Here is a 26,820-nt window from a genome sequence, read left to right on the forward strand (position 1 = left end):
ACGACAACAATCTGAATAGGAATGAGTTTATTCCTGTATACAAATGCATACCCCAAAATGCGTATGCATTTGTATATGGGAATGATTTTTCATATCAACTAGACACAAATCTTAGAGAAGTCTTCCAATTCCCTTCCACACAGGTGAACACTGTACCATCTTCCACCTTTGGCATTATAACCCTCTGAAACCGCAGCCATCTTTTCAAAACAGGACACTATTTTCTTCCTTTACTTGGATTCCAGGACTAGAGAAAGTTTCTAGGAACTAGGTGAGAGGGAGGAGGAAGATGATGGGATTATTTAGGTTCCTTTTGTCAATGATACTCAATGGGAGAAAATGATTATGCGACTGTTTTACTTTCCCAAGGGACTTAATCCTTGGCATAAAAGAGGTGGGAGTCATGGCAGTTCTGCCTGTGGTAAGGACAGACGCCTCAGATGGGAGAGGTTTGTCAAAGGACCTCTCAAGCAAAGGTAGACAAAAGTGAAAGGTCACTGACTTCAAAGCCATCAAACCCCTATGTTCTCTTCCAACTCTGAGGCTTCCTCACTCTTACCATGGCCAGTTTCTCTCCAAAGTGCCCTGGGACACATTTTTGTCCCTCTGCAGCAGCAGTGTCACGAATGTCAGCCTTGTTTCCTACCAACATGATGGGAACAGTCTCATGGGCTGCATCCTACCAGGAAGAAAGAAAAATGGGGCACACATCAAACACTGGACACATTACGCTGACCACAGAACAACAGCAACAGCAATTACCATTTTCCCTTTGCCCCCTTTGTGCCAGATCCTATATAGAGGATATTTTTAAACCCCAACGCATCTCTAAAAACAGTCATACATTTTCCCATTTATAGAAGAGAAAACTGAAATTCGGAGACATTAAATAAGAAGGTATAAGGGTCAGGGCCTGGGTCCAAACTAAATCCATAACCCTTGCCTCTATACAATGCCCCATCCTTAGGTTAATGAAAAGGCTAAACGGCACCGGGATTAATCAATTTTACGGCAAAGGAAACACATATCTGTTAATTTCTTATCTCTAGCACACAGAGCACAACAAGTCAATATAAACTCAAAAGGCATGACCACAGAATCATATTTGGCTGTGGTGCCCATATAATTTTCTACAATTGTTACTTCAAACACTAGTGGTCACAAGTCAAGTTCATTATTACAGTTATAAAACACACAGTAATTCTTCAGCTATAATGAAACAAAAAGGCAGTTTGGAAGTTCCACACTCACTGCTCTCTGGTTTACAACAAAAGCAAAATATAAAAGTCCTGAAGGTCAACATTTTTCTAAGAAAGAGTCAAGGACCAATCTTTCAAAGTAATGGTTTCTAAGATAAGGCTCCCATGTCAGCCTATGCAATGGTCACAGGGTCCCAGAGTCACAGTGGAACTCATGGAGTGTGAGATGAGTGTGGCAGAGTCAAGTCTGAGACCCACCCCTCCACCAGTTTGGACCCACTGGCTGTGTGAGATCAGGCAAGCCTCCGCAGGTTTCCGCTGCAGTCTCCCTGTCTGTAAAATGAAGGACTGAATGAGGGCATACCCCATCTCAGCAGGCTATGATGAGAATACAAGAAGACAACCTGACTAGCACAGAAACACAAGTTTCTGGTTCCTAAATAAGAGAAGTGGCAGCCCTGAGGAAAACATGTGGAAATTACTCTTTGCAGTGACTAAATATACCTGCGTACTCATTGGGTTTGGGGCTATTCCTGATGCAGGATCAAAAAACGTGCCACAACATGAAATTGTAATTGACTTCCTTTCTCTTCAGGCAACTTTCCTTGGACAGAAGGCTCCAGAGTGTAATAAAATCAAAGGAAAGACGGGAATGAATGGCCTTCTCCAAAATTAGCTGTTTCACTCATTCATGTGCTAGTTAATTGTCTTCTTTAATGATCTCAGGATGCGAGGGGCATCACTTGAAAGTTATTAGTCAAATATTCATTTCAGTAAGCCCAAGAATGCAGGCATCTAAATGACGCCTCAAAGCCACAGAGGTAAAGGGCACCTCCTTCAAGTCTCAACTTAAATATCTCCTTCGCAGTGAGGCTGCCTTGATGAAAACAGCAGCCCACTTCCTCATCGTCAGGCCTTTCAACCCGCTCTCATTTTGTTTCTATAACATTATCACCTTCTAGCATATCATTTCATTTACTGATCTATGTTTGCTGCTTTTCATCTGTCTCCCCTACTAGAACACAAGCTCCATAAGGATAGGGCTCTGTTTTCTTAACAGATATATTCCGAGAACCTAGACTGCTACACAGGGACCGGGTAGATAGTCAAAAAATATTTTTGAATGTGTTAAAGTTGGGAAGAGATCTTACATCTCAAGTATCTCCATTCAGCTTTTACCCAAATATTCAATCAATAAAATATTCATGCCAGGTAAATAAATGGCCATAATTTTACTTTATCCATAATTCTATTACAAGATTTTTTAAACTCAGCAGTTTTCCATCGAAGTGTATCAATTATTAATTAAGAGGGTCTGTTCACCGCTGACAGTCTACTGCTTCTCAATCCTCTGGTCTATCCAGGTGATCACACCACTCATTTCTACCCATATTTACAGTAGCCATATAAACTGTCCCTGCAGGATTTCCTCAAATTAGAAAGAGTAAGCCATGGAGAAACTTCACTGTGCCCACTCTTTTTCTAAGGTGAAAGTCAAACGCCATTAGTAGTATCTAATTTTTCCTCCAGAACAAATTTAAGAATTCATCTCTTCTACAGTTTTCTTCCTTTTCAGACCCTATGAAAAGGTGATACCAGTGGCAGAAAAGATATCTTAGCTCGTGAAGGTGCTTTGCAAATTATGGCAGTGCGCCACTTGACATAAGGGTTATTTCGTCGTGGCTGCTCTAGGCTTTTGTGCCTCCTTTTCTTCGGCATAACCCAAAGATTTTAAATAAAGACTAATCCAAAAATGTCAACAATAAAACAATTTTGCTGTGGATTTTAAACACTAATATGGATGAGTTAGGGTTATCTGATATTCTCTGGACTTACTGCTCTATCCCAGGGATCTCCATTTGTTCATCTGCGTAGCCTCCACTCCTCTATGCTCTAATTACACCTTAGGATTCCTTTATATTTGAGATGGGGGTCTCGCTCTGTCACTCAGGCTGGAGTACAGTGCACAATCATGGCTCACTGCAGCCTCGACCTCCCAGGGCTCATATGATCCTCCCACCTCAGCCTCCCAAGTAGCTGGGACTAGAGGTCCATACTAACATACCCAGGTAATATTTGTATTATTTGTACAGATGGGGTCTCACTATGTTGCCCAGGCTGGTCTTGAACTCCTGGGCTCAAACCATCTGCCTGCCTTGACTACCCAAAGTGCTGGAATTACAGGCCTTGGGATTCCTTCTTGATGTCAGAGGCTTCTTCAAGTAATCTTCTGCTCACGCTGGTGCTTCATCAAAACGACAACCACTGTTGAATCAGGAGGTTTGGTGTAAGCCCCTATTCTATTCCTAACCACTAAATAAGTAAGCGCTACCTATGCTTTCTATGCTTCAACTTTCTCACAAAACATTAGGATAATGTTTTTTATTTCATTTCTCAGATGCTAGAGAGATGACTATAACATGGGAAATTCTGTGAAGTAAAAACGTTACATAAATGTAAACACTCTTTCACTGTGTTTACAATCATTTTAAGTCATGATAAGTTGGTAGAACACAGTGCATATTTATTTATCACTGTTAAAGTCTTACTGCCAATTGCAATCAGTCATTTCTCACATTACTTCTTTAGTTAGAAAGTGAACAATAATGCCAGAAGCTAAATTGAGATCAGACAGCAACCAGTCCTCTGTTCAGCCACTACTGCAATTTAATGCCTGCTTAAATTATAGATAATATACTTACTTGAAAAGTTGTATTAGCCACTACTTTTATTTTTCAAGACAGCATGCTGAACCATAGCTTGAACTGTAGTGTTATGTTAATAACTGCTGGCAGCATGCTAAATGGGGTCAACATCATTTCCTACTTTTCAAAATTATTTACCATGAAAACAGAGGACAGGAACATTCCTCAGGTGAAAGACATCATCTTATTTAACCACAGAAAGCACAGAAGCTATGCTCATATTTAAAATACCAGTTGGTATTTCGGTAGTACCCTGAGACATCTAAAGATCCCAAATCACTACCAGAATAAGGTTGAGAAGAGAAGAGAGCTCCCATACAAATTGAACCTTGACACACACTCATATCCAGGTGGTGTTTCACCTGTACTTCCCATGCCCATGGATGCCCCTACATGCCCTCAACTACACTACACACCCAACCACACCATCTCCTTGTTTGTAATAGCTTCTTCCTAGGCTATCTGGAGTTTTACTTGCTTACAATGGGATTCTGATTTTATCTATAAGAAAACCTAGAAGTTTTATTCCCCAAAACTTCCTTCATTAGTGTCCTTGGCTTCAGGGAAACGTGCCCACATCCTGAGGAAGAGATGAATGCGGCCAGTTCTGCCTGTAGCATCCAATTCCTCCTGATGGCTTGGATCAACGGTTCCTAATCAAGTTTATTCCGACAAAGAAGAGCAACAGCATTTTCCAAGATGGCCTAAAACTTCCTCGTGTAATTTTCTGTTTCTCCATTGTGATTTCTTACCTCGATCATATCTACCCATTCTCGTATATTAAGAAAGCTTTTCTCACATGTAACATCATACAGCAGCAAAACACCATCTGCCTTTCTGAAGTAAGACTTGGCAATACTTCTGAATCTGAGAAAGAGAAAACCGCATAATCAGTCAGTTTGTGTTGCCTCATTCCTCTTCTCTTTTATGCTCATTTTTTCTCATCTTCTAAAATCAACCCCAAATTGAGAAGACTCTCACTGCAATATACGACTGAGAAATAGCCATTCCAAAGGTCTCGAATGACCCAATGAAAGGTAACAGGATGAGAGTCTGGGTGACCGACTTAGAAAATCCAATCCTTCTCCCTACCAAACAACCCCAAAAATGTCTACAATCCCCAGAGCATAACCAGGGCAAGGTTGAGAGCACAGTTTCCAAAAATTTCAACCTCAGCAACAAGCTACCAGAAGCCACATGTGGGACAGAGGAGGCTGGAAGGAGGTACAAACTAGAGAATATTTATTTTTGGTGGTGGTGGTCAGGGAGTGTTGTGGGTGGGTGGGTGGAGGAACTACCAGTGTGGAATGCCATAACATACCAGGACTTTACATACATGGGGGTCAAGGGATTTGCCGTGGGAAGAGCACACCTCAACACACATGCCCTAACTCGAAACCCAGTGCAATATTTTATAAGTACTTTAAAAATACAGTCATGTCAACCACAAATATTTTTTAAATGTTGAAATTCCCAGTCTGCTAGAGAATGAGTGCCATGGGGGCAGGCATTCGTGCCTGTCTGTTCACCACTGAATCTTAGCATGCTGAATAATGCCTGGTACAGAGGCAGGCATCCCATACTTATGGGTTGAACAACTGAATGATTTTGTTTCCAAGGAGTTAGACAAGATTAAAATCGGTGCTGAATGCTCTGCTTATCGGTGAGGAATGCAAGGTAAGTTGCCATCACCAGATGCGAGTCCGCTAGCTGGTTTGTGCCTCTGCCCTTAATCAAGGGGAGCTGACTGGTTCTCTTCTCCATCATTTATTGTTCCACAGCCAGGGAGCTCCTCAGGCTGTCACTGCACTCAAAAGTGCTGCCTCTCTTGTTAGCAAAGGACACTCTGTCTCAACTGAACATCGGTTCAAAAGAAGCTTAAAGATCCTCTTCTCACAGCAGTCACAGGTAAATGAAGGAGGAGAAGATGTGCGAAAAGATAAGCATTTTACAGTTATAATACACTGTATAATTATACATGTAATTATGCATATAATTATAAAGTATATTATAATTATGGAATTTTGAGTATGAAGAACATCAAGTGGCCTGCAAGGCTTGTTAGTGCAAACCCAGGAGAGCCCACAGCGCTGCGGAAAGCACTTGCCTTTCCTGACCAGCTGTGTCCCAGAGCTGCAGAACTGTCCGTTCTCCATCCACAATGAGGGTTTTCATTTGGAAATCAACTCCTGAAAAGGAACATGAGAGTGGAGAGCATGATGTAAATAATTCCATTGGCTTTTTACTTTCAAGCCCTCTTTAGATGAGGCAAAAGCCAATAAGCCACAGCTCAGCCAGGGAGGGAGGAATGAACATGACCTTTAAGGAGAGTGACCTTCAAATAGGAATGGCAAGTCAGACCACACGTGTGTGCAGAGGCACCATCTGCAGGTTGGCTGACTTGGGGAATGATTTAATTTATGAGCCAAGGGAAAAAAATCTATGTTTTATTTTCCCTAATGACTGGATGAACTCAGTCATATTTGTGTGTGTGTGTGTGGGCGTGTGTACATGTGTGTATGAGTGGGCATGCGTGAATGTGCAGGTGTATACATGTATGTATATGTGTAGGTGCAGATACATGTTTTGTGTATATGCATGTATGTGTATATGTAGGTATATGTGTATAAATGTATGTATATCTAAACATGTATACACATGTGTATGTATATATACACACGTTAGAGCACACACACACTTACATGCATCATGGTCTCTGACAACTGAACCAAATACTGTATGTAGTCTTTCTATGAATCAAATTGAAGTAAACTTTCAGCTTTGTTATCCTGAAGAGTGTGTCAGAGAACCATAAATTTACAAAGACACCCATTGTGAAGAGGACTGTTCTAACATTTCGGGTGATCAAAATAAGAATTCTTTAGACGAAGAAGAAAAATAAATGACAATTTGCATATCTTCAGCTCCTTTTACTGATTATTATGCACATTTGGGAAATCAGGATACTACTTGTTCTACTGTTCTGTTGTGAAGGTGGGGAACGGAGCATATGTCTGGCTATGGTTTTGACCATAATGACAAAGTGGCAATCCATATTTTCACTGTCAACATCAAATGATACCTTAGCAGAAAGGGTTTTCCTGGCCACTCTGTGTAAAACTGCACCACTCCCTAAACCTCTTTTTTGTACCTTTCCCTCCATTGGGACGTAAGTGCAGTGCAGGCTGGGATTGTCACCCTTCTTCACTATGTATCCTTTGCACCTACAACAGCATCTTGCTTTTAGTGGGACTCAGGAAATCCATGCCGAATAAATGAATCTGATATCTCAGGCTCTAAATTTGATTTGATTCATCTGATTGGCTAAGCAGATAGCTTTTTTTTTTTTTTTTTTTTTTTTTTTTTTTTTTTTTTGTGGCAGGGTCTCACTCTGTCACCCAGGCTGAAGTGCAGTGGTGCGATCTCGGCTCACTGCAACCTCCGCCTCCCAGGTTCAAGCGACTCTCCAGCCTCAGCCTCCCGAGTTGCTGGGACAACCAGCACCCACCACCATGCCTGGCTAATTTCTGTATTTTTGGTAGAGATGGGCTTTCGCCATGTTGGCCAGGCTGGTCTTGAACTCCTGACCTCAAGTGATCCGCCTGGCTCGGCCTCCCAAAGTGCCGAGGCATGAGCCACCGCACCCAGCCAGATATCTCTGTCCTTTTAGTCTTCCTTTCCTAAAAGCAGGCCTTGGCCAAAACAAGAAGGACCTTTCCATAGACTAGGAGACACACACACACACACACACACACACACACACACATATCTACATATGTGCACATACACAGAGAAAGAGAAAACTGTTTAATTATCTGTGTATGTAATCCCTGAAGAAGAGAAAATCAAGCTAAGGAAGATCATTTTCCCCTTATCAACCAAAACAGGAGCCATACCCAGGGTGGCGCTTATATTTTCTCGAAATTCATTCTTGCAAAGTCTCATGAGGAAACTAGACTTCCCCACTGCAGCGTCCCCAGCAAGCACAATCTTGTAAGCCTTCTGTGAGCTAAAAGATTTAGCGTTGTCATCTACCAGGTCTGTCTGGGGAGAAAAGCCACAGTGAATGATAAAGGTATTGCCAGTTTTCATCCTAATAAGTAACACTGCACAGAAAACAAGCAGTGTTCATGAACAGGAGTGTCTCAGAGACACCTACCTGGGGGGAGAGTGCTGAGATGGGCTTTCTCGATGAACTAACAATGCTGCCTTCACTAACAGTTCCTTGGAGCTTCCAGTCTGAGATGGAAGCCACATCTTCCAAACCAAATGTCTCTTCATCCCTTATGTCAGGAACCTATTTTTTAAAAAAATGTCAGCAGTTAAGAAACAAAGCCTAAAATGTACGTATTATGGATTACAAAGAAGAAAACTATGCAGCTAAATCAACAGTCAATGCTATTAATATTCGGGAATAGAGTGACAGTGAATGGCAACCTATGAGAATTTCTCCCTAACTCTGTGGAGAAAAAAGCATTTTATTAACTAGGCTTTATGTTTGTGACCTTTAAAACAGATTCCCATAACAGACAGAAGGCAAATAAGGTGACAGATTTCAATCACGTAGAAGGCCTAGGAGAGCAGTGGTTTCTAGGCTTACATCCGTGTCTGAAGCATCACCTCCAAAGCTCTCCTGCACCCCGTGTGACCTCTGAAATCCCCTCTGGTGCTTGTATTCCACTTCTGAGTCATACTCATTGGGATCTCTCAAGGTAGACAAGCCGCTGTCGAAGCAGCTTTCAGGCAGGCTGTCAACTTCACAATTTGTCCTCTGCAGAGGATCACAGAGGGCCAGGGAGTCACAGTCCTCATCCACATAGGAAGAGCGGGATGACCTGGTAATAAAGGGGAAGACCAATTTACCTGAGGGCTGGGGATGCTCAAGAACGTACAGGCAATAGAGCACATGCTATTAGATGGAATCAAGTAGGCCGACGTTCTCACTTTTGCTAAGAGCCGCAGTGTATTTCGTGATTAGGCATTAGGGGACATAAAATGCTCAAAGCAGCATCCGTTCATTCTATGCAGCAATCAGTTAAGATAAAGACCCTTACATCAAACACTTAACAAACAAGGCCATTTAAAAAATCATGTTATTTCCTGATACAAAAAGAATGAGGGTACCTAAGACATAAACACAATCTCAAGTTGTATTTATAAAAACGTATGCAGAACATATGAGCCTTTTTACTCTAAGGTGGTCAGACTATATTCTGAACACTGTGTCCATTTCTAGATAACATCTGTACTTAAAAGGGCTGCTGAGAGCCCAAATGGAAAAGGCAACCACAATGTCAGACTCAAGACCGTCAGATCTGAAAAGTAAGATTCGGTGTACTCAACTTAACCCTTAACGGTTTCTCTCTTCAAATACTTGAAGAGCTGATACATGAAGAAGACCACATCCTCTCAGGTTGCACAAGACAAAATAAGATAAGCTTTTCTGGGTGTCAGATTTCTAATCAACATGGCAAAAAATGATAGGCAATTAGAAACATCTGATGAAAATGATAAGCAATTAGAAACATTGCTGGAATGTATGATTTGACACATAAGTTTTCTGCCACTAAATGTTGACTCACCGTCTGGAAACACCCCTCCGGGAAATGTTTCATAGGGAGGGAGGTGCCTCAGATAAAGGCTTGAACTCCTGACTTCTATAGATCTTAACATTAGTGAAACTCTGGAGATGTTATAAGTGAGGGAGAAATTCACATCGAATAAGAGAATCAAAAGAAACTGTATACATCCCTGTTTACTTTTGCTTTTCCATTTAATTTCCATAAGAATCTAAGTTTACCAATGATGGTTATGACTTATTTACCACCCACTACACACCATGAGCACCATCCTACCAATACACTTACGTGAATCATTGGAAAGGGAGAATAAGCACGATACATAGGTCTTCAGATATGAGAAACAAGAAGTAGACATGCTTAGATGAGAGGTGAGCTTAATATAATTAAGTATGGGCCATGTAAATCTGAGAAGTCAAAAGTATTTTTATGCCATTAGCAAATGTTTAAAATTAACTAAAAAGATGATTTAACTTCCTCTCTCTCAATACTGCTCAATTATAAAGTCTTTATGCTGAGTCAAGAATTTTATATCATATCTCAATCTATGTAGCTAGCTAGGTGTGTGCACGTGTGCATGTGAGTGTGTGTTAATATATTGTTAATAACAATAATAAAATACATTAATATATTTTAATATTTATTGTTAATATGTATTATTAACAATAACATTGAAAATATATTGCTAACATATTATTGCATTATTTATAAAACTCTCCTTCTGAAACTGATTTTAGGTCCATCTGTAAAGTACATAAGAAAACCATTCTAGTTATAATCTACTACAAACTACTTCAGTTCCATGTCTTCACTACTGGTTATGATTTATTTTAAGCCCATTTGTATTTTGACAAGGAGCAAAGAAAACATGAAGTCCCAAATTAAGAATTCACCTGAATAAACATCTAGACTCTAAATTGAAAATATAGGCACACTCAGCATTACGTAATATACCCATGTAACGAATCTGTGCATGTACCCCCGAATCTAAAATAAAAGTAGAAAAATTTTTCAAAGTAAAAATAATAAAAATAAAAACACAGGTACAGGTCAAACTTTCTCAAACTCAATTGAACTGCATATCCTTTTCAAAGTCAACCATCTTGCCACCCCTCAATATTTTCATTATAATTAACTATGTAAAATTACAAAACAAATTAAATTTTTGTTAGAGTTCTTGCAAAAAACAAAGCCAACATAAATTTTAAAGATAAAACCAAATAAAGCTATAAAAACAATATAATTTTATTGTACATCTAATTTGATGTACATGCTTTTATTACATTTTTATATCAGCATCAAAAAGAAAATAAAATGTTAACTTCTTATATCAAAATAATCACCCCCCCACACACATACACACCCAGAAAGGGCATGGTGTTGAGGCTATGGTGGTCTCTCGTTACAGCTCAAGGAAGTAGGCACATGAGTGCTACATCACTCAAACATGCTGGGGACGCGATGACTTTGTCCCGCAGAATGTTTTGTTGATGAGCTATACCCCAGTTCTTATAAGCTTTTCATGGTGTCTAATCTTTTCAAAATGAATCACGGTGAAATTTCTGAAATACTTTTCAGTTGTATACCTTTCCCCCCAATTTGCTTAGAATCATTTTAAATATTAGTCAAAAATGACATCACATCTACACATTTTTAAAAATCTGTTATTTCTCAATAACAGAATAGTCAGCTATCTATAAATCAAGCCATTAGATTTTTTTTATTGAGCAAATCAGTAAACAGTAGAAACAACTTAAACCTGATAGAATTTTCTTGGAAGTGGTCACCAATAAGCCTTCGTAACAGGTCTTCCTAAATGGCAACCTGACCATTTCTAACACCAGGATGTTAAGTACATTATTCTTGTTACCAAAAGTACCCCAATGAAAAGGGGATAAACATGAAGCTAAAAGTCACAAAGAAATAGAGAATTGGCAACTTTTTGTTTATGCTTTCACTTCCAATTTCAAATTTTTGACATATTACAAAATTAACTTTTAACTAGCAACACTGGACATATGTGTATAAACATACACATACACTCGTGTAATCTCTAAGTGATTACTAGGTCTCACGTAATAAAAGGCCTAATATTTCAGTTCATTTGATTAAATGCAGGGCTAAATTCTAACTTTTGGTAAGCCTCTGTGACTCCTTCAATACAGTAGCTATTTTATAAGGATCTACTAGCCATATTTATATTTGCTTTGAAAGTTTCCCTTTTCTGCAACATAGCCACATAATATTATGCTGAGCTATTAAATATTTACAGATCATGCCAAAAGTTTCAACATTATACATCAGAAATACTGCAGCATCATATACCATAATTCTACTTGCATCCCTGAAACATCTCTTATTGAGTCTACTTCTAAGAAACAAGACATGATTAGAGATGAGGTAATGGTGAATATAAATAAAACCAACTCACAAAATCTTCAGGAAATAACTTTGCCTCTCTGAAACACTTTTAATTTTTACATGATTCATGTTTTAGAAACTTTTAACATCATGGAAAATATAAATTAGTGACCAAAATATATTCTATTATTTTAATCCACCTCCAAGGAAATTTACTTTCCTTTTAACTGTGATCCTGAACTCGAACAAAAAGTGAGGACGTGTTAACATACCTGTCATAGCCTAGAGGTTGAGGGGAATGACCAGTGAATTTGGGACTGCTTCTAGAAATGGTATTCCCTGGTGAGATATTATTTATACGCTGTAATATAGAAGTAATTATTTGTTAGTTCATGTAATTTTCATGTAAACACTTTACATACACACAGGCACACACAAACCCACTTTTTAAAACTGTATCACACTATTCAAACTTCTAGTATAACTAAAAGTTATATTACACTACCTGAGCAAATGTGAGCAAAAAAGTCAAGGGAAACATTGCGACAAAAATGACTGCCATAGTATGCTCGCCTCCTCATCCTATCTTACGTCCAAACCCTACTGCACATTCCATAAAGGAGTACTGTGGTTCCTCACATTGCCAGGACCGTGAACCACCAACTTCCTTGAACGTGTCTCTTCTTGAACCATAATTTGGCTTAGTGACTGACCCCTCCATATCCCAATATGACCCTGGAATCTCACACATGAAGCTGACTTCCACAAGTGGGATAAGAGGCCTTGTGACAAATGCAGTCTGGGAGAGGCCCTTACAATTCCAAATGAGCTAAGCTGATTTCTGTAGGAGGGTTTGAAATCCAAGGCTCCCATTCTGAGCATCTCACTGGCATAAAGAATACTCACAAGTCTAAACTCACCCCTCAGACAGAAGCACTTTCTCCCAGCTCTCAACTGGGCAGTATTTTATTTTCACCTCTATGGGATTCTCCTATCTATCTGTGTACATCTTAACTTCCTACTACATGATAAACTCTTTCAGGCCAAAGATTACATTTTACACACCTATCTCTAGATCCCTAGAACATCTATAAAAAGAGTTGGTTAACATCAAGACACTTATTTCTTCAGAGGGGTAGTATACTTTTTAATTTGGAAGAATGCTGCCTCGTTTTATTTTACAGAAAGATCTTCTCATTATTGTAAGGACTTATGTGACATTCTCCTTTAAGAAATTACATTATTTTCATCAACACTGAAATACTCCACCACTAGAAAGAATGAAATACAGGATAAAAAACTACGTGGCATACCAAAGATCTGTTGAACTTGCTGTAACTGTTTTCAAGGGCACTTCTAAGGCCATCATTACTGTCATGTAGCTTCCGGTTAGCTGTTCTGCAGAGTAAAGAAACAAGCAGAAAGAGAGACAGGGAAAGTATCACTGGGGGGTCACTGCCATCACTTTCTTTTCTAGCTGTAACATTCAGAATGTGGAATAGCTTATCATCTTCTGCAACTTTCCACCACTTCCCTTCAAACCTCATAAACTGAGGTAATTCATTACTTAAAGTAGAAGACCTGAATCGATGACTCCTCTCTCCTTAAAAGTCGCAGGGCCTTACAGGAGTCACCTGTCTGAGCTGTGGAACTCACTCTTCCTTCACGCAGCCCCGCTGACTGAACAGATTTCATGCAGGTCTTCAAAAGCTCCCTAAATGCCTGAACCTGGCCAGCCAGTTCCCACACGTCAGAGGTCAGGGATGAATGCAGTGTGTTGTATCTGGCCTCATGCTCCTGGCAGCTCCTGCATTCTATGCACGGCCTGGCACTGTTCCACCTGGCACTGTCGTGTAGCAGGTAAACACTTGGGTGATGATCTCAGTCGGATCTGGGTTCAAATCCTAACTTTTATTTCCATATGACTTAACAGAAGTCATTTAAGCTGTCAGAGCTTCAGCACCCTCTTGTACAGCACAGCTATGATTCCACAGCTCCTACCCCACAGAGTGGCCAACCTTCCCCAGCTTAAGGCTGGTTCACCCTTCGCATCTTAGCTCAATCCTCACTTCCTCCGGAACACTTCCTTGACCTTCTTTGATAGGCCAAAGCTCCCCTTAGGGGACATGTACCTTTCTTTTGCTGCATCTCTCTCGTTTGGCCTTTCATATTTATTTCTATAATTATTGATCCATTTCTCTCTTCTCTTAGACTAGCCCCATAAGGAGAAAGAGATTTTTCACCCACTTCCCACTCTATCCTTTACTCCTGGCATACCTGGCCTGTAAGAAGTACTGACAAATCTGTTGAATGAATGAATGAATAAAATAACTCAAAGAATTACTGAAATACATGAACTCTACAACTGCCACAGGTGAGACTTAATAAGCATTCAAAAATGGTGGGAAAGAAAAAAGGTCAAACCTGACCTGACTTCATTGGCGGGAACTGAAACCAGAAGACAATGCGGCACGGGTGGAAAAGAAAGAAAGGGGAGGGAGAGAGCTAGGTTTTGTGGGGAAGACTCTCAGAGAATGGAACTGCTATAACCTAGTCATAAAGCTGACAGAGTGGGTATATCTCTACTTGGGGAGAGGAAAAAAAACTAAGAAAAATATACTTCTAAGTAAACACAACAAACTGAGAAAGAATTGTGGAGGCAGAGCCCTGTGGCCCCACTAATAGGAGAAGCCTGAAAAACTCGCGGTACAGAACTCAGAGAAAGCTGAGTGCTCAGGGCTGTTCTTCTTTATACACGCATAATAAAGACACACTGGACATACCCCCTGACTTCCCAAGATGTTTAGAGATTTATACTGTGTTCTCCACATCTGGATAATTTATTTAGGATTATAAGCATCAGAAAGCTAAGAGGAGATGCCAAATACACACCCTCAGAAGAAACACACACTGAGCCACAAATGCAGTCCTCAGAGCATGGCAAACTCACGTTCTATGTGTTATGTCTTTTATCAACAAAAAAATAAGTGAAATGTAAATGTAATGAGCATTTGATCTGATAACTTACTGGAGTATTTCAATTTGCCTCTCAAGACTATTTCGATCTTCTGTGTATCCTCGGATTATTTCCAGATCCCTGTAAAATTATATTTTATGTTTGAGTGAGAATTAGGTGTCAAGCCCTGCCTCATCTATACCTACCCTCCCAGACCCTTTTCCACCTTTTTCAAAGACGAGTGTCCTTGGCCACAGTTTTCTACATTTCCCGTGCTCCTGCGCTGGGCCTCTGTAGCCTCAGCGGCCTCCTCTCCTTCTGCGACTCCACAAACACACTCACATCCTGTGCTTTCTCCTGTGAGGCTCCGCCCCACCTCTGACATCACAAGCCTAGAGATTCTCCTCCTCAGCCCATCTCAGCACCCACCAGCTCTTCCATCCCCACTCTCGCTGACCCAGCTCTGTTCTCCATGAGGGCTGAACCTCCTGGGTCCCTTCTCCTCAGGGCGTCTCAGAAACTGTGCCTTCAATCCTCTGAACCTTCCCTGCTCATCCTTATATAATCCCAACTCCATCTATTTTCTCCTTTCCTGTGATTCCTTCCTCTTTCCCTGTCTCACCCTACTCCTGCCCTCCCTCCTCTCCTTACCTAAACCACAGAGACCCCCAAAGAACCAGGCTTGCTAAGCTCATGAGACACTCACCCTGTGGCAATCCCTCTGTTGCTTTATGATGGAAGCTCTGGCTTCTTCCCCAAACTGCGCTCAGAACACCGGCCTCTCCTCCAACCCCTATCCCGCTGAGCACACAAACCTCATCACTAGCTTCCCAAAACGCCCAGGCTATCTTTGGTTCACAATAACCTGTCCATCCGCTCCCTGGATGATAAAAGTACACATTTCCTAATTGTCTCTAGGAATTTAAGTTCCTTAACCCAAAGTTCGGGGGCCTTCTATTATAACCTTAAACTAGCTTTTAAACTTCTTCATTTTTTTTAAATTTTTGCTTTTCTATTCAAAATGTCTCTTTCTGCCCTGTGGTCTGATCACCTTTCCCCAAGCCGTATCCTTCCCTATGTTCTGGCCCCTGCTTTGGTTACTGCCTTACCTGGAACATCTCTGAGACTCTCTTTTCCCATCTGTAAAATGGACATAATGAAGGTCCCTGTCTCACTGGATGTTGTGTGCACTGGATCAGTTAATGCCTGTGAAGGACCAGGACAGTGCCTGGCAGGCAGCAGTGCCACCAGCTCTGAGTTGCTGATGGTGCCATCCTGGCTGCCTCTTCCCCCTTTCCCAGCACAGAGCTATCTTTCTACCTAGGCTTACCTCCAGCATCACCTCTTTAATACAGTTCTTCACCTCTTCTGAACTAAAACAAAATCTTTTTTGTGATCACACAGCAATTAACCCAAACCATGACTACGTTAGTGGCACTGCTTCTGATATTTTTTAGCTCTTCTGTTGTTAAACCCTATAATCTTTTTGCTTTCTTTTCCCCAACTAAATTTTCTTTTCCCCAACTAAATAAATATATCATATGATATATGATATATATATGATGTGGGCTCTGTGTTTTGAGAATATATATATATACTCATAACTCCTTATCTAGTTCAGAGACTTGTATGTAGTAAACAATAATATTTCACTGTTTTCTAAGACCTTATAAGACCTTAATTCCGATTAAAGTTTGCAAACAAACCCCAAAAAAGATATTTTTCCCAAGCATACATGTCCTAGGGGATACACACATATACACCTATCTATGCATTTTATATTTACCATCCATATAAAAATATACATGTCTATGTTCCTTATATATAAATACATGTCTGTGAGTGTATGTATATGTATTAGGATTTATTGTATTAACACCATACTGCAAAACTAACACACACAAAAATAGACTTGCCTACTTTTCCCTTTCTTATGGCCAGGATTTCCCTTCCCTTATTTATGGCCAGGATTTCTGACTTCAAAGCACTTTAATAAGCACTAACCCTTGACACTGTAGGTATATTCTTTTAGCTCCCAGCTAATTCAAACAGTTACTAAGCCCTACGCTAGCCTACGCAGACAATAATTATTCTATTTGCTTTAAAAAATTAAAAACATAAAAAACACTGGGAAATCTGATACTGAAAATAAAATCCTTAGAAAATAAAGACGATATTAGCAAAGTTACTAACTCTTCATTATTCCATAACTGAGCTTCTTCTTTTGCTCAGATGATCATCTCAATATTCTACTCAAACTAACAAATAAAATGCAAAGTTCATACCTTTCAGTATTCAGACTCTGATCAGCATAATCACTTTTCAAAGCATCTAATTCACTCTGAAGGAAGGCTATGTTTGTCTGTGCTTCTAAAAGCTCTTTCTTAACTTTCTGATTTTCCTGGATAAAAGGAAAAGTGGAGGTCATTAGATTCATATTTTCCTCTGGCTGGGAGAAATGAAGTAGTGTCGTGTCACCCTCCCACACCACTCTCACCCTTCCACAACTCTTCAAATCTCGGTGTTCAAAGAACTATTTGTCAGTTCAAGGTAGTTTGAAATCATTATAAATTAATAAAGTGTCAAAAATCTAAATTCTCAAAGTTGTTCTTCATTTTTCTATGCTTGATATTTGATACCAAACTACAACAGTCAAGGGTTTACCATGATGTATTTCAACACGTTACTGGCAAATTTAACTGACACCAACCATTCGAGTGCCTGCTTTATTTCATGAGAGCTATAAAATTATTGATAAACATTTTGTGGAATCAATAGTACCTGTAGTACCTGGTAGGTACACTGGCTACTTTTTACAAATAAATTCTATCACTTAATATTTTAAGTTTTGCACTTAAAAATAAACCAGTGTGATCCGAAAATTTCTGTGTTTTCTTAAAATAATATTGGAGACGTCCGTTCAAGATGGTGGACGGAGCACATGAATTTGTCTTTTTCCCCTTCCAAAACCTCATTAAAATGAAATGCCAAAGGAAATGAACCAATAACAGCTAAAAGAATTGAAGAGGGGGCCAGAGCATTCAAGTGACTTAAACGCACTTCTAGAAAATGGAAACTGACGGAAATGTGTTGCCAAAGGGAAAAGAGTGGAGAAATGGAAGTCTAGAGGAAGTGTGTTCAAGGTTTTGACACAGAACCCAGGAGGAGACAAGTGACCAGGCCGAACTCCAGAAAGACGGAACCAGATATGGGGTTGGAAAGAGAGATTAAAACTGTATAGTAAGGCACCCTTCCCACCAAGCCCATCCCCTGTCTTACCCTAGCAAGTAACAGTAGACAGCCAGAGTGGATTCTAAAGACAAGACAGAGATTATCTTTTTTAAAATTGAGTGGCTCCTGTAAAAAAAGCTAAGGCTTCTCTCTGAATATCCCTGCCCCACTCACGCTGGTACCTGAGGTCCCTTGCCAGCTTCACACACAGAGCTCCTAGGAAGACACTCTTTCGGGAGAGAGGCCTTCAGGTGAGTCGATCTGTTCACACCCCACAGGATCCTACACGAGCTACCTCAAGTAACCAAGCTAGTCCTTCACTTTAAAATATGAACAGATCATCAACCACTGCCAGGTATTTGAAAAAAAAAAAATGGTACCGAGAAAGAATTAAATTAATAAATCCCAGAGGAGTCCCAGAAAAGCCTATTTATCTAGACAAACTTAATAAATTGTGAGGGGGAATGCAGACATTCTCAAATATTCAAAAACAGAGAAAATTTCTCTCTCACATGTTCTTTCTGAAGAAGTTTCTTGAGGATGTGCTATGGCGAAATGAGGATAACCCTCTCCTCCCAAAAAATTGCAATATGCAAAATGCTGCAATTCAGTGAAAAGCCCAGTGAAAAGAAATTGCAGAATGTATGGGTAGCAAGTTTAAAAAACAGTCCAATAAGAATTGAAATTGTGCCAGGTGTGGTGGCTCACGCCTATAATCCCAGCGCTTTGGGAGGCCAAGGTGGGTGATCACGAGGTCAAGAGATCGAGACCATCCTGGCCAACGTGGTGAAACCCTGTCTTTATTAAAATTCAAAAAGTTAGCTGGGCGTGGTGGTGCATGCCTATAGTTCCAGCTACTTGGGAGGCTCAGGCAGGAGAATCACTTGAACACGGGTGATAGAGGTTGCAGTGAGCTGAGATCATGACACTGCAGTCCAGCCTGGCGACAGAGAGAGACTCCACCTCAAAAAAAAAAAAAGAACTGAAATTTTATAGACTCCAAAATTAGTATTTTCAAGCAGAAAAACTAAACAAATTTCATGCATTGGAAAGAATAAGTCTTAAGGAATCAGTGATATCATGAAAATAGTAGAGCTTCTTTTTGCAACAAGAAACCCAAGAAAAACAAATAACTCTACAAGAATGTCATTATCCAAATACAAAGCCAACTAAGATGTGGAAAAATCTGGAACTAGGAATTCATTTGACCACGAAGCTGGGAGCCTTCTAAGTGGAACAGAGATAATGAATGGAGAGAAAGAAATGCAAGCCTCATTCATTTCTTAGCTCTGCAGTGAAAATATTTAGAATCATAATAAAGAAAATGCTCTTTATTTGCTTTCAAATTTGGGAGTTAATCTAGAACCAAAATAAATAAAACTTAGTAAAGATAACAGAAGAGATGTAAATGTTATCCATTTTGTTAGTACTAAAAGTAAAGACGTGGCTGGCGTAAGACGGAAAAGCGACAGAAAAGAAAAAAAAAACTTGGAGGAAGGGGCAAGGCACTAATATCCTCATCACAAAGCATCACATCCTACAGACCAGAGCTGATGTTGGAAGAATACAGGGTTTACCATGTTTTACAAAACTTAAACACTATGTCTTTACTACTTTGTAAGAAAAATAAGTTAAAGCTTTCACAATAAGTGGCATATTATTGAGGGAAAAGCCTGCATAAATAATATCTTTGATCAAACGTATTTTAAGGACTTTTTCTAACTATAGCATTAATTTCTCTTTAAGCTGGTCTTCCTGGAACACTGAAATAAGAGCATGATGATGTGGTCTAACAGGAAGTGCATTTCTGTAAGCGAAAAGGTAATTCTTACCATTGATAAATCATAAATTTGTTTTTTCAATGCAGCCACATCTTCCTTTTGACTTATGTGTTTTGACTGTTCTTCGAGCTGAAAGACCAAATAAAAGTTGTGTGCTTACAAACTCACTTTGAATTGCTTTAAGTTTAGGACTATCCTTGAATATACATATGAGAATTCTAGAAGTCACCAATTTTCAACATTATGCGACTTTATAAATCTTTAAACTACCTAAAATCCATAAGGATTTGAAATTTTGTTCTAAATAATTTAAACATTTGAAAAAGGGGGGTTGGTTGTGAAATGAACTTTTCTGGAAACAGCTGAAAAGCCCTTTTTGGAAATCATTCAACTATTAAGCAATCCAACTCTTGCTTTTACTCAGTTATGCTACATTGAAATCTGGATCTTTCTATTCTCCTTTGTATTACCTGCATTTAACACTTTCCACTCTGTATTACAATTATTTAGAAATGTCTTACCTTCCCTCCTAGAGAGCAAGATTTTTTAAGAGCAGAATTAGCGTCCGATTCGCCTATATGTTCTCTTCATGGTGAGTTCAAGAAATGCTTATTAAATAACTAAAATCAATAAAATCTGAGTATAACATGAAGCTAGAGACACAAACACACTTGATTATATAAATACCTACATTTAAGCTTTGCTTGAGGATTAACTCACTTCTGCATGAGCTTTGCTTGCTGGTTGACTCATTTCTATTACAATTACATACTCGTTATGATTACCAGACTAAACTGGTTCCACAGCATTTATAACCTGGAGAACAACAACAACAAAATGCCTTTCCTACAAACAGCTTACATCCTCTGGGAATGGTGGGGATCTGCTGGGATTCATTTATGGAATGTTTATGCACTGATCAAAATGGATCCCACATTTCACCAAGTCTAAGTGCTTTGATTCTGGACCTTCTTCACCTTGCCAGATGCTATAAAGGGATAGTGTGTACATAAAAACGTCATGACTGCCACAAGGCTGACTATGACTGAGAAGAGCCATTGATTTAAACACGCATTTTGACTTCAGAGAAGAAAAACCACCTGGAAAAAATGAGTTTCTCAGAATTAAGGACACAGTTAGTGGCTATTGTAACAAATTAGTAAACTATAGCCCTTAACGTACTCTCAAATAAACATCTTGCTGTTTTGCATAACAACCACATCAGGTATGCAGGAAGTCTGGTATAAGTGAGAAAGCACAAACTGTGTAGTAACATGGCTCCATCAGTTATTAGCTGTGTGACTCTGAACAAGTTATTTAACCTCTCTGGAACTCAGTCCTCATCTCTAAAAGCAGGTTATTTATAGCCTCCTCAGAGAAAGTTTGAGAATTTGATTTTTTAAATCATGAAAAGGAGCTTAGTGAACTGCACAGTCAATAAAATATCAGTCATTATGGATAGGAAGGACAGTTTATTATTAATTGCATTTTACAGATCAGAAACTAAAAATCAGAAAGATGATCTGAACTGTCCCAGGTGCTTCAGGGAAAAAATGGGTACAGTTTTGACAAGGATTCAGGTCTCCCAACATATGGCCTTTCTTACTGTTCAGATCACTTGGCCCTCATCATTTGCAGCATCTCTTCTTGTAGACGTTCCCTTAGTCTAAAGATTTGGGAAGCCACAAAAATAAGTCAGGGCACTGACTCGGTGAATTTGTGGCTCTAGCATAAACAGACCAGTCGTCTATTCAATTCTGTAATATAAGCATAGTATGCATGGCCTAATAACTTTTGAAAATTAGATATAAGGTTCAAATTGATGTTAATTTTCTAAGGAGGCTACTAGGGAGAATTCTTAATCATCCCGGAGGTTTACATTGCAATAGTGTATAAAATACAAAGTATAGCTAATTGTCACTTAATCTCATCACCATTTTCAGAAATGATTTTTTATGGCAGTGACATAATCATGGCTCACACTGCAGCCTTGCTCTCCCAGCTTCAAGTGATCTTCCCACTTCAGCCTGCTGACTCACTGGGACTACAGGCATGTGCTATCACATGCAGTTAATTTTTTTAATTAATTAATTTATTTATTTTTACAGTGGTGGGATCTCAACTATGTCACCCACGCTGGTCTTGACCTCCTGAGCACAAGCAATTCTCCTGCCTCAGCCTTCCAAAGTGTTAGGATTACAGACATGAGTCACCATGCCCAGCAAGGATGATCCTTCTTTAATTATCCATTTTCATTTTAGCTACACATTCCCATTAGTTATGGGAAAAACGAAAAACAGATCCAAGAAGTGTGTCTAGTACAGTGCTGGAGCCAGCCTGTATCGGCAGGTGAGAGTCTGCTTTAAGCATCTCTTCTCAACCTTAAATTCAGTGATATCAACTTGGTAGCATGAAATCAGTAATGACAGGAGTATTTATACCATGGAAATCGACAAATGATACGCATCCCTCCCCTCCCCTCCACTCCCTACAGAGCCACCTGGTAAACAACTGCCAGATATGACTGAGCCAAACAGAACCTGCTCATTAGAAACCAAATAGAGGAAAAGCCAAAAACTAACTACATTAAAAAAAACACACACACACACTAATCACATCTTTGCTCACACTTCAACAAGTTCTGCTCTTCTTCAAAAACAGGTGACTCTTGGTGATCAGGGTACCCTAGATCTGAAATTTTCTACTTAGAAGAGCAATATTCATTTCATTTAATAAATATTCCCTAAATACTTACCATGCACTTTGCAATAAGCTAGGGATAGGGACACAGGGATATTTGACATGACCAAGAAAAACAGTCATGAGGCATGCAGTCCACTAGACACGAAGGACTTGAGTACTAAGCTGGTGAAGACCAAGGAAAGCATACTGAAGTTTTATGGACAACGGTTGAAGGGATCAGAAAATATTTATCAGATCTATGAAAAAGACAGGTGGCCCCTGGAAAATAAAGAGGAACTCAAGGGGCTCTTAAAAGAAAGTCTTTCAGGCCGGGCGCAGTAATCCTAACACTTTGGGAGGCCAAGGTAGTCGGACCACCTGAGGTCAGGAGTTCGAGACCAGCCTGGCCAACATGGTGAAACCCTGCCTCTACTAAAAATACAAAAATTAGCCAGGCGTGGTGGCATGTGCCTGTAATCCCAGCTACTCAGGAGGCTGAGACAGGAAAATTGTTTGAACCCAGGAGGCAGAGGTTGCAGTGAGCCAAGATCTTGCCACTGCACTCCAGCCTGGTTGACAGAGCAAGACTCAGTCTCAAAAAAAAAAAGAAAGTAAAAGAAAAAAAAAAGAAAAGAAAAGAAGGTCTTTCCAAGGAATTCCTTGATTCTGAAATCTGATCTATGTGCCACTTCAATAGGATTCCAAATGTTTTTGGTTGTTAATGACTAAGATACACTGAGATGCTGAGGCTGTTCCTAAAAGTCCAGCTGCCACATGCCTACCTTTCTTAGCTTTTTAATGGTCACCTGCAGATCTCCTACTTCAGTTTCATATTGACGTCTGAGGTCACTGAGGGCTTCCTCAGCTTTGCGTTTTTCCTAAAGGAAAAAAATATACATTGTGTTCATTTAAATAGGTTCACCCTCTTAAATAACCTTCAAAACCCCACAGGTGAGAAACATTTTGTGTCAAATTAAGGCTGACTTCAATTTTCCTACACAGGGAGGGTGAGAAGGGATATCAGAAGGAAATCAACTGACTTCAGAAGTACCGCAATTTTGGAATGGAGGCCTACAAAACTTACAGAAGAGCAGAATCCCACAACGTACATACACACCTCACCCAGGAGTGACACCTCTAAGACTATTACTCACATTGTGATAGAGGCCGTAACACACCAATCAATTAATTAATTATTGCTATAATTAGTTAAAAGATATGGCACAGTGAAGGGCTGCTATGCTTACTGGAATCCTATCATGTCATCAGGACTCAAGAAGGCATCCTGGGTGCATCCTTTTCCCTAGAGATGATCCCTTATCTAAACCCCAATCACATCACTGCAAATAGATACACAAAGTGCTTCCCTGTGGGCTGGTACTTTTCAGGGGTGTCCTTCTCTTCTGGAGCAGAGAATGGCAATAAGGCACCCCAGGAGGTCAGGGGATTGCCATTCAGAAGTTCCCATGGGCTGAAACATCTCTAAATTTCCTTTTCTCTTAATAAATTATATAATTTTATATCTTACATTCAGTATTCAAATAGTTTTATGTTGATAGCCAGTAAAATTCAGTGTACAAATATTCACTGATCACCTACCAATGGTTCTAAGGGACTGGGGACATGGGGACAGAGAGGGGGACAATAAAACTGATGTTCTCATGCATTCTAGTGGAGGAGACAGAAAAAGACAATTTCAGGAAATGATACAAAAAAAAAAGAAAGAAAACACAGGGAGATGTGGCAGGAAGTCAGTCTGCTAGAGGGTAAGGTAGGGCCTCTCTGACGAAGGCTCCCACATCTAAATACCTGCCAGAGGTAGTGTGTCTCACTGCCCACTCATTGGCTGTGGAGCCTGGGCAAGTTGCTAAACTTACCCATGCCTCCATTTTCTTTTTAACTATTGTAAGGATTAAATTAAATAATCCAAGTTAAATAATCCATATAAATTAAATAATCCATGTAAATTAAATAATCCATGTGAAATGCTTAGCAGAAGAGCAATATCTTCTCTTATGGTAACTTTTTTTAAAAGCTGACTTCCTCCAGCTTTACAGGTGAGGCAACAAATATTGCCTGCCTCACATGTGGATGAAGACACAGAGGTCTCACAATGAGGTACTAACGAGGCAGCCTTCCTGGCATCAAAATGGACTTGACTGCAAGTCTCTTCATTAGATTCACAGCCACAAACCCAAACATAAACATTTTAGGGTTTAGAAATACTTTATCCAGGCTGGGCATCGTGACTCACACCTGCAATCCCAGCATTTTGGGAGGCTGAGGCGGGCGGATCATGAGGTCACAAGATCTAGACCATCCTGGCTTACCTGGCGAAACCCCGTCTCTACTAAAAAAAATACACAAAAATTAGCCGGGCGTGGTGGCGGGTGCCTGTAGTCCCAGCTACTGGAGAGGCTGAGGCAGGAGAAAGGCGTGAACCCGGGAGGCGGAGCTTGCAGTGAGCCGAGATCACACCACTGCACTCCAGCCTGGGCAACAGAGCGAGACTCCATCTCAAAAAACAAACAAACAAACAAACAAACAAAAAACAAAAAGAAATATTTTATCAAGAGCTCAATAAAGGAAATGATCACTAGCCTATTTCATTCCAAACCCGCGACAAGTAGATGCTGAGAAATCAGATAAGGGATTGTTACAGTAAAGCAGGTGAGGCATGGTAGTGGTTCAGGTCAACTCTTGACAAACTTCCAGTAAACTGGAATGGAGGGAACACATCCCAACTCATTCTATGAGACCAGAATTTGCCTGATGCCAAAATCAGACAAAGGCATTAAAAATACAAACCAATATCTCTTCCGCATATGAATGCAAAAATATTAAGTAAAATTTAGCAAACTGAATTCAACAATCTATAGAAAGGATAGTACATCATCACTAATTATGGTCTATCTCAAGTGCAAGTTTGTTTTAATATTCAAAAATCAATCAATGTAATTCGCCACATTAACATTCTAAAAAAGAAAAAACATGATCATAAGACAGAAAAAGTATTTGAGAAAATTCAACATCCATTCCTGATTAAAACAACAGCAACAATAATACTCAGCAAACTAGGAACAGAAGGGATTCTACTCCACTTATAAAGGCATCTATGAATACTACACCACTAACATCACATTCAATGTTCTCATCTCCTTTATTCTTCTAACCAGTGCAATAAGGCAAGAAAAATAAAAAGCTTCATCCAAATTCTAAAGACAAATAAAACTTATTATTAATGCATTTCATAATCATCATCCTAGAAAATCTGACAAAATCTACCAACAAAAAGGCACTGTGTACAAACAATGTAAGCAATGCTACAGAATACAAGACAAATACTCAAAACTCAAATGTATTTCTATACATTCACAATGAACAATTGGAAATTGAAATTTTAAAAATACTATTTACAGGATCATCAAAATATGACATACTGAGTAAATCTAAGATGTACAAGATCTGTACAGTGAATAACACAAAACATTGCTAAAAGAAGACATAGATAAATCATATTTTCAATATTGTTAAGATATCAATTCTACCCAAATTGATCTATAGATACAATGAAGTTCAGTCAAACTCCCCGCAGACTTTGAGTTTTTGTTTGCTTTTTTTTAAAAAAAGAAATTGAAAGGCTGATTCTATGGAAATTAAAGCAATTAAAATAGCCAAAACAACTTTTCAAAAAAAGCACAAAGTTGAAGAACTAATACTAGTTGATTTCAAGACTTATTATAAACCAATAGGTATCAAGACATACTACAAACCAATAGGTATCAAGACAATGTGATATTAGCATAACAATAGACAAAGTAATCAATGGAACAGAACACCAAACCCAGAAATAAACCTACATACATAGAATAAACTATTTTGGATAAAGTGCAGAAGCAATTCAGTGGAAAATGGTTACTCTTGTTTAATAAAGGTGTGGGAACAATTGGATATCTACATGCAAAAAACAAGTATGAACATTGATCCATATCTTGACACCAAATACAAAATAGATCCTAAATGTAACCTAAAACAATAAAGCTTATAGAACAAAACATAGGGGAAAATCTTTGTGAACTTGGGTTAAAGATTTTTAAAGACCACAAGAAAAGTATGATCCATGAAAAAAATTGGTAAATTACAATTAATCAAAATTAAAACTTTATACTCTTTAAAAGATACTGTTAGGAGAATGAAAAGACAGGTCACAGTGTGGGTGAAAATATTTATAGATCAGGTATCTGATAAAAGACTTGCATTCAGAATATAAAAGAACTCTCAAAACATAGTATTTTTTTTAAAAAAAAAACTATATTTTTAATGAGC

General features: G+C 39.2%; 2 protein-coding genes across 5 annotated transcripts in view; one reads left to right on the forward strand and one right to left on the reverse strand.

Annotated features, from left to right (window-relative positions):
- The window catches only part of IDNK (IDNK gluconokinase), an 865,727-nt gene that overhangs the window by 226,646 nt on the left and 612,261 nt on the right, over positions 1-26,820 (forward strand). The window lies entirely within an intron of this gene.
- The window catches only part of RASEF (RAS and EF-hand domain containing), a 77,353-nt gene that overhangs the window by 13,020 nt on the left and 37,513 nt on the right, over positions 1-26,820 (reverse strand). For 2 of the 4 annotated variants that reach the window (XR_007719829.1, XM_050761396.1), the window contains exons 4-15: positions 23,277-23,372; positions 19,864-19,941; positions 17,086-17,201; positions 14,873-14,941; positions 13,158-13,242; positions 12,117-12,205; positions 8,505-8,739; positions 8,064-8,201; positions 7,801-7,948; positions 6,012-6,093; positions 4,657-4,771; positions 560-679 (exon numbers count right to left, since the gene is read on the reverse strand). Coding sequence is in view for 2 of the 4 variants with exons in the window: in XM_050761396.1 (XP_050617353.1) it covers positions 560-679; positions 4,657-4,771; positions 6,012-6,093; positions 7,801-7,948; positions 8,064-8,201; positions 8,505-8,739; positions 12,117-12,205; positions 13,158-13,242; positions 14,873-14,941; positions 17,086-17,201; positions 19,864-19,941; positions 23,277-23,372 (1,371 nt within the window). In the remaining 2 variants the exon portion in view is untranslated. Of the gene's footprint in view, positions 1-559; positions 680-3,264; positions 3,465-4,656; positions 4,772-6,011; positions 6,094-7,800; positions 7,949-8,063; positions 8,202-8,504; positions 8,740-12,116; positions 12,206-13,157; positions 13,243-14,872; positions 14,942-17,085; positions 17,202-19,863; positions 19,942-23,276; positions 23,373-26,820 lie in introns of those variants that run through there. The other 2 variants (XR_007719830.1, XM_050761397.1) reach the window with 2 other exon arrangements.

The sequence above is a fragment of the Macaca thibetana genome, chromosome 15 (genome assembly GCF_024542745.1).
Source record: "Macaca thibetana thibetana isolate TM-01 chromosome 15, ASM2454274v1, whole genome shotgun sequence".
Classification (NCBI taxonomy): Eukaryota; Metazoa; Chordata; class Mammalia; order Primates; family Cercopithecidae; genus Macaca; species Macaca thibetana.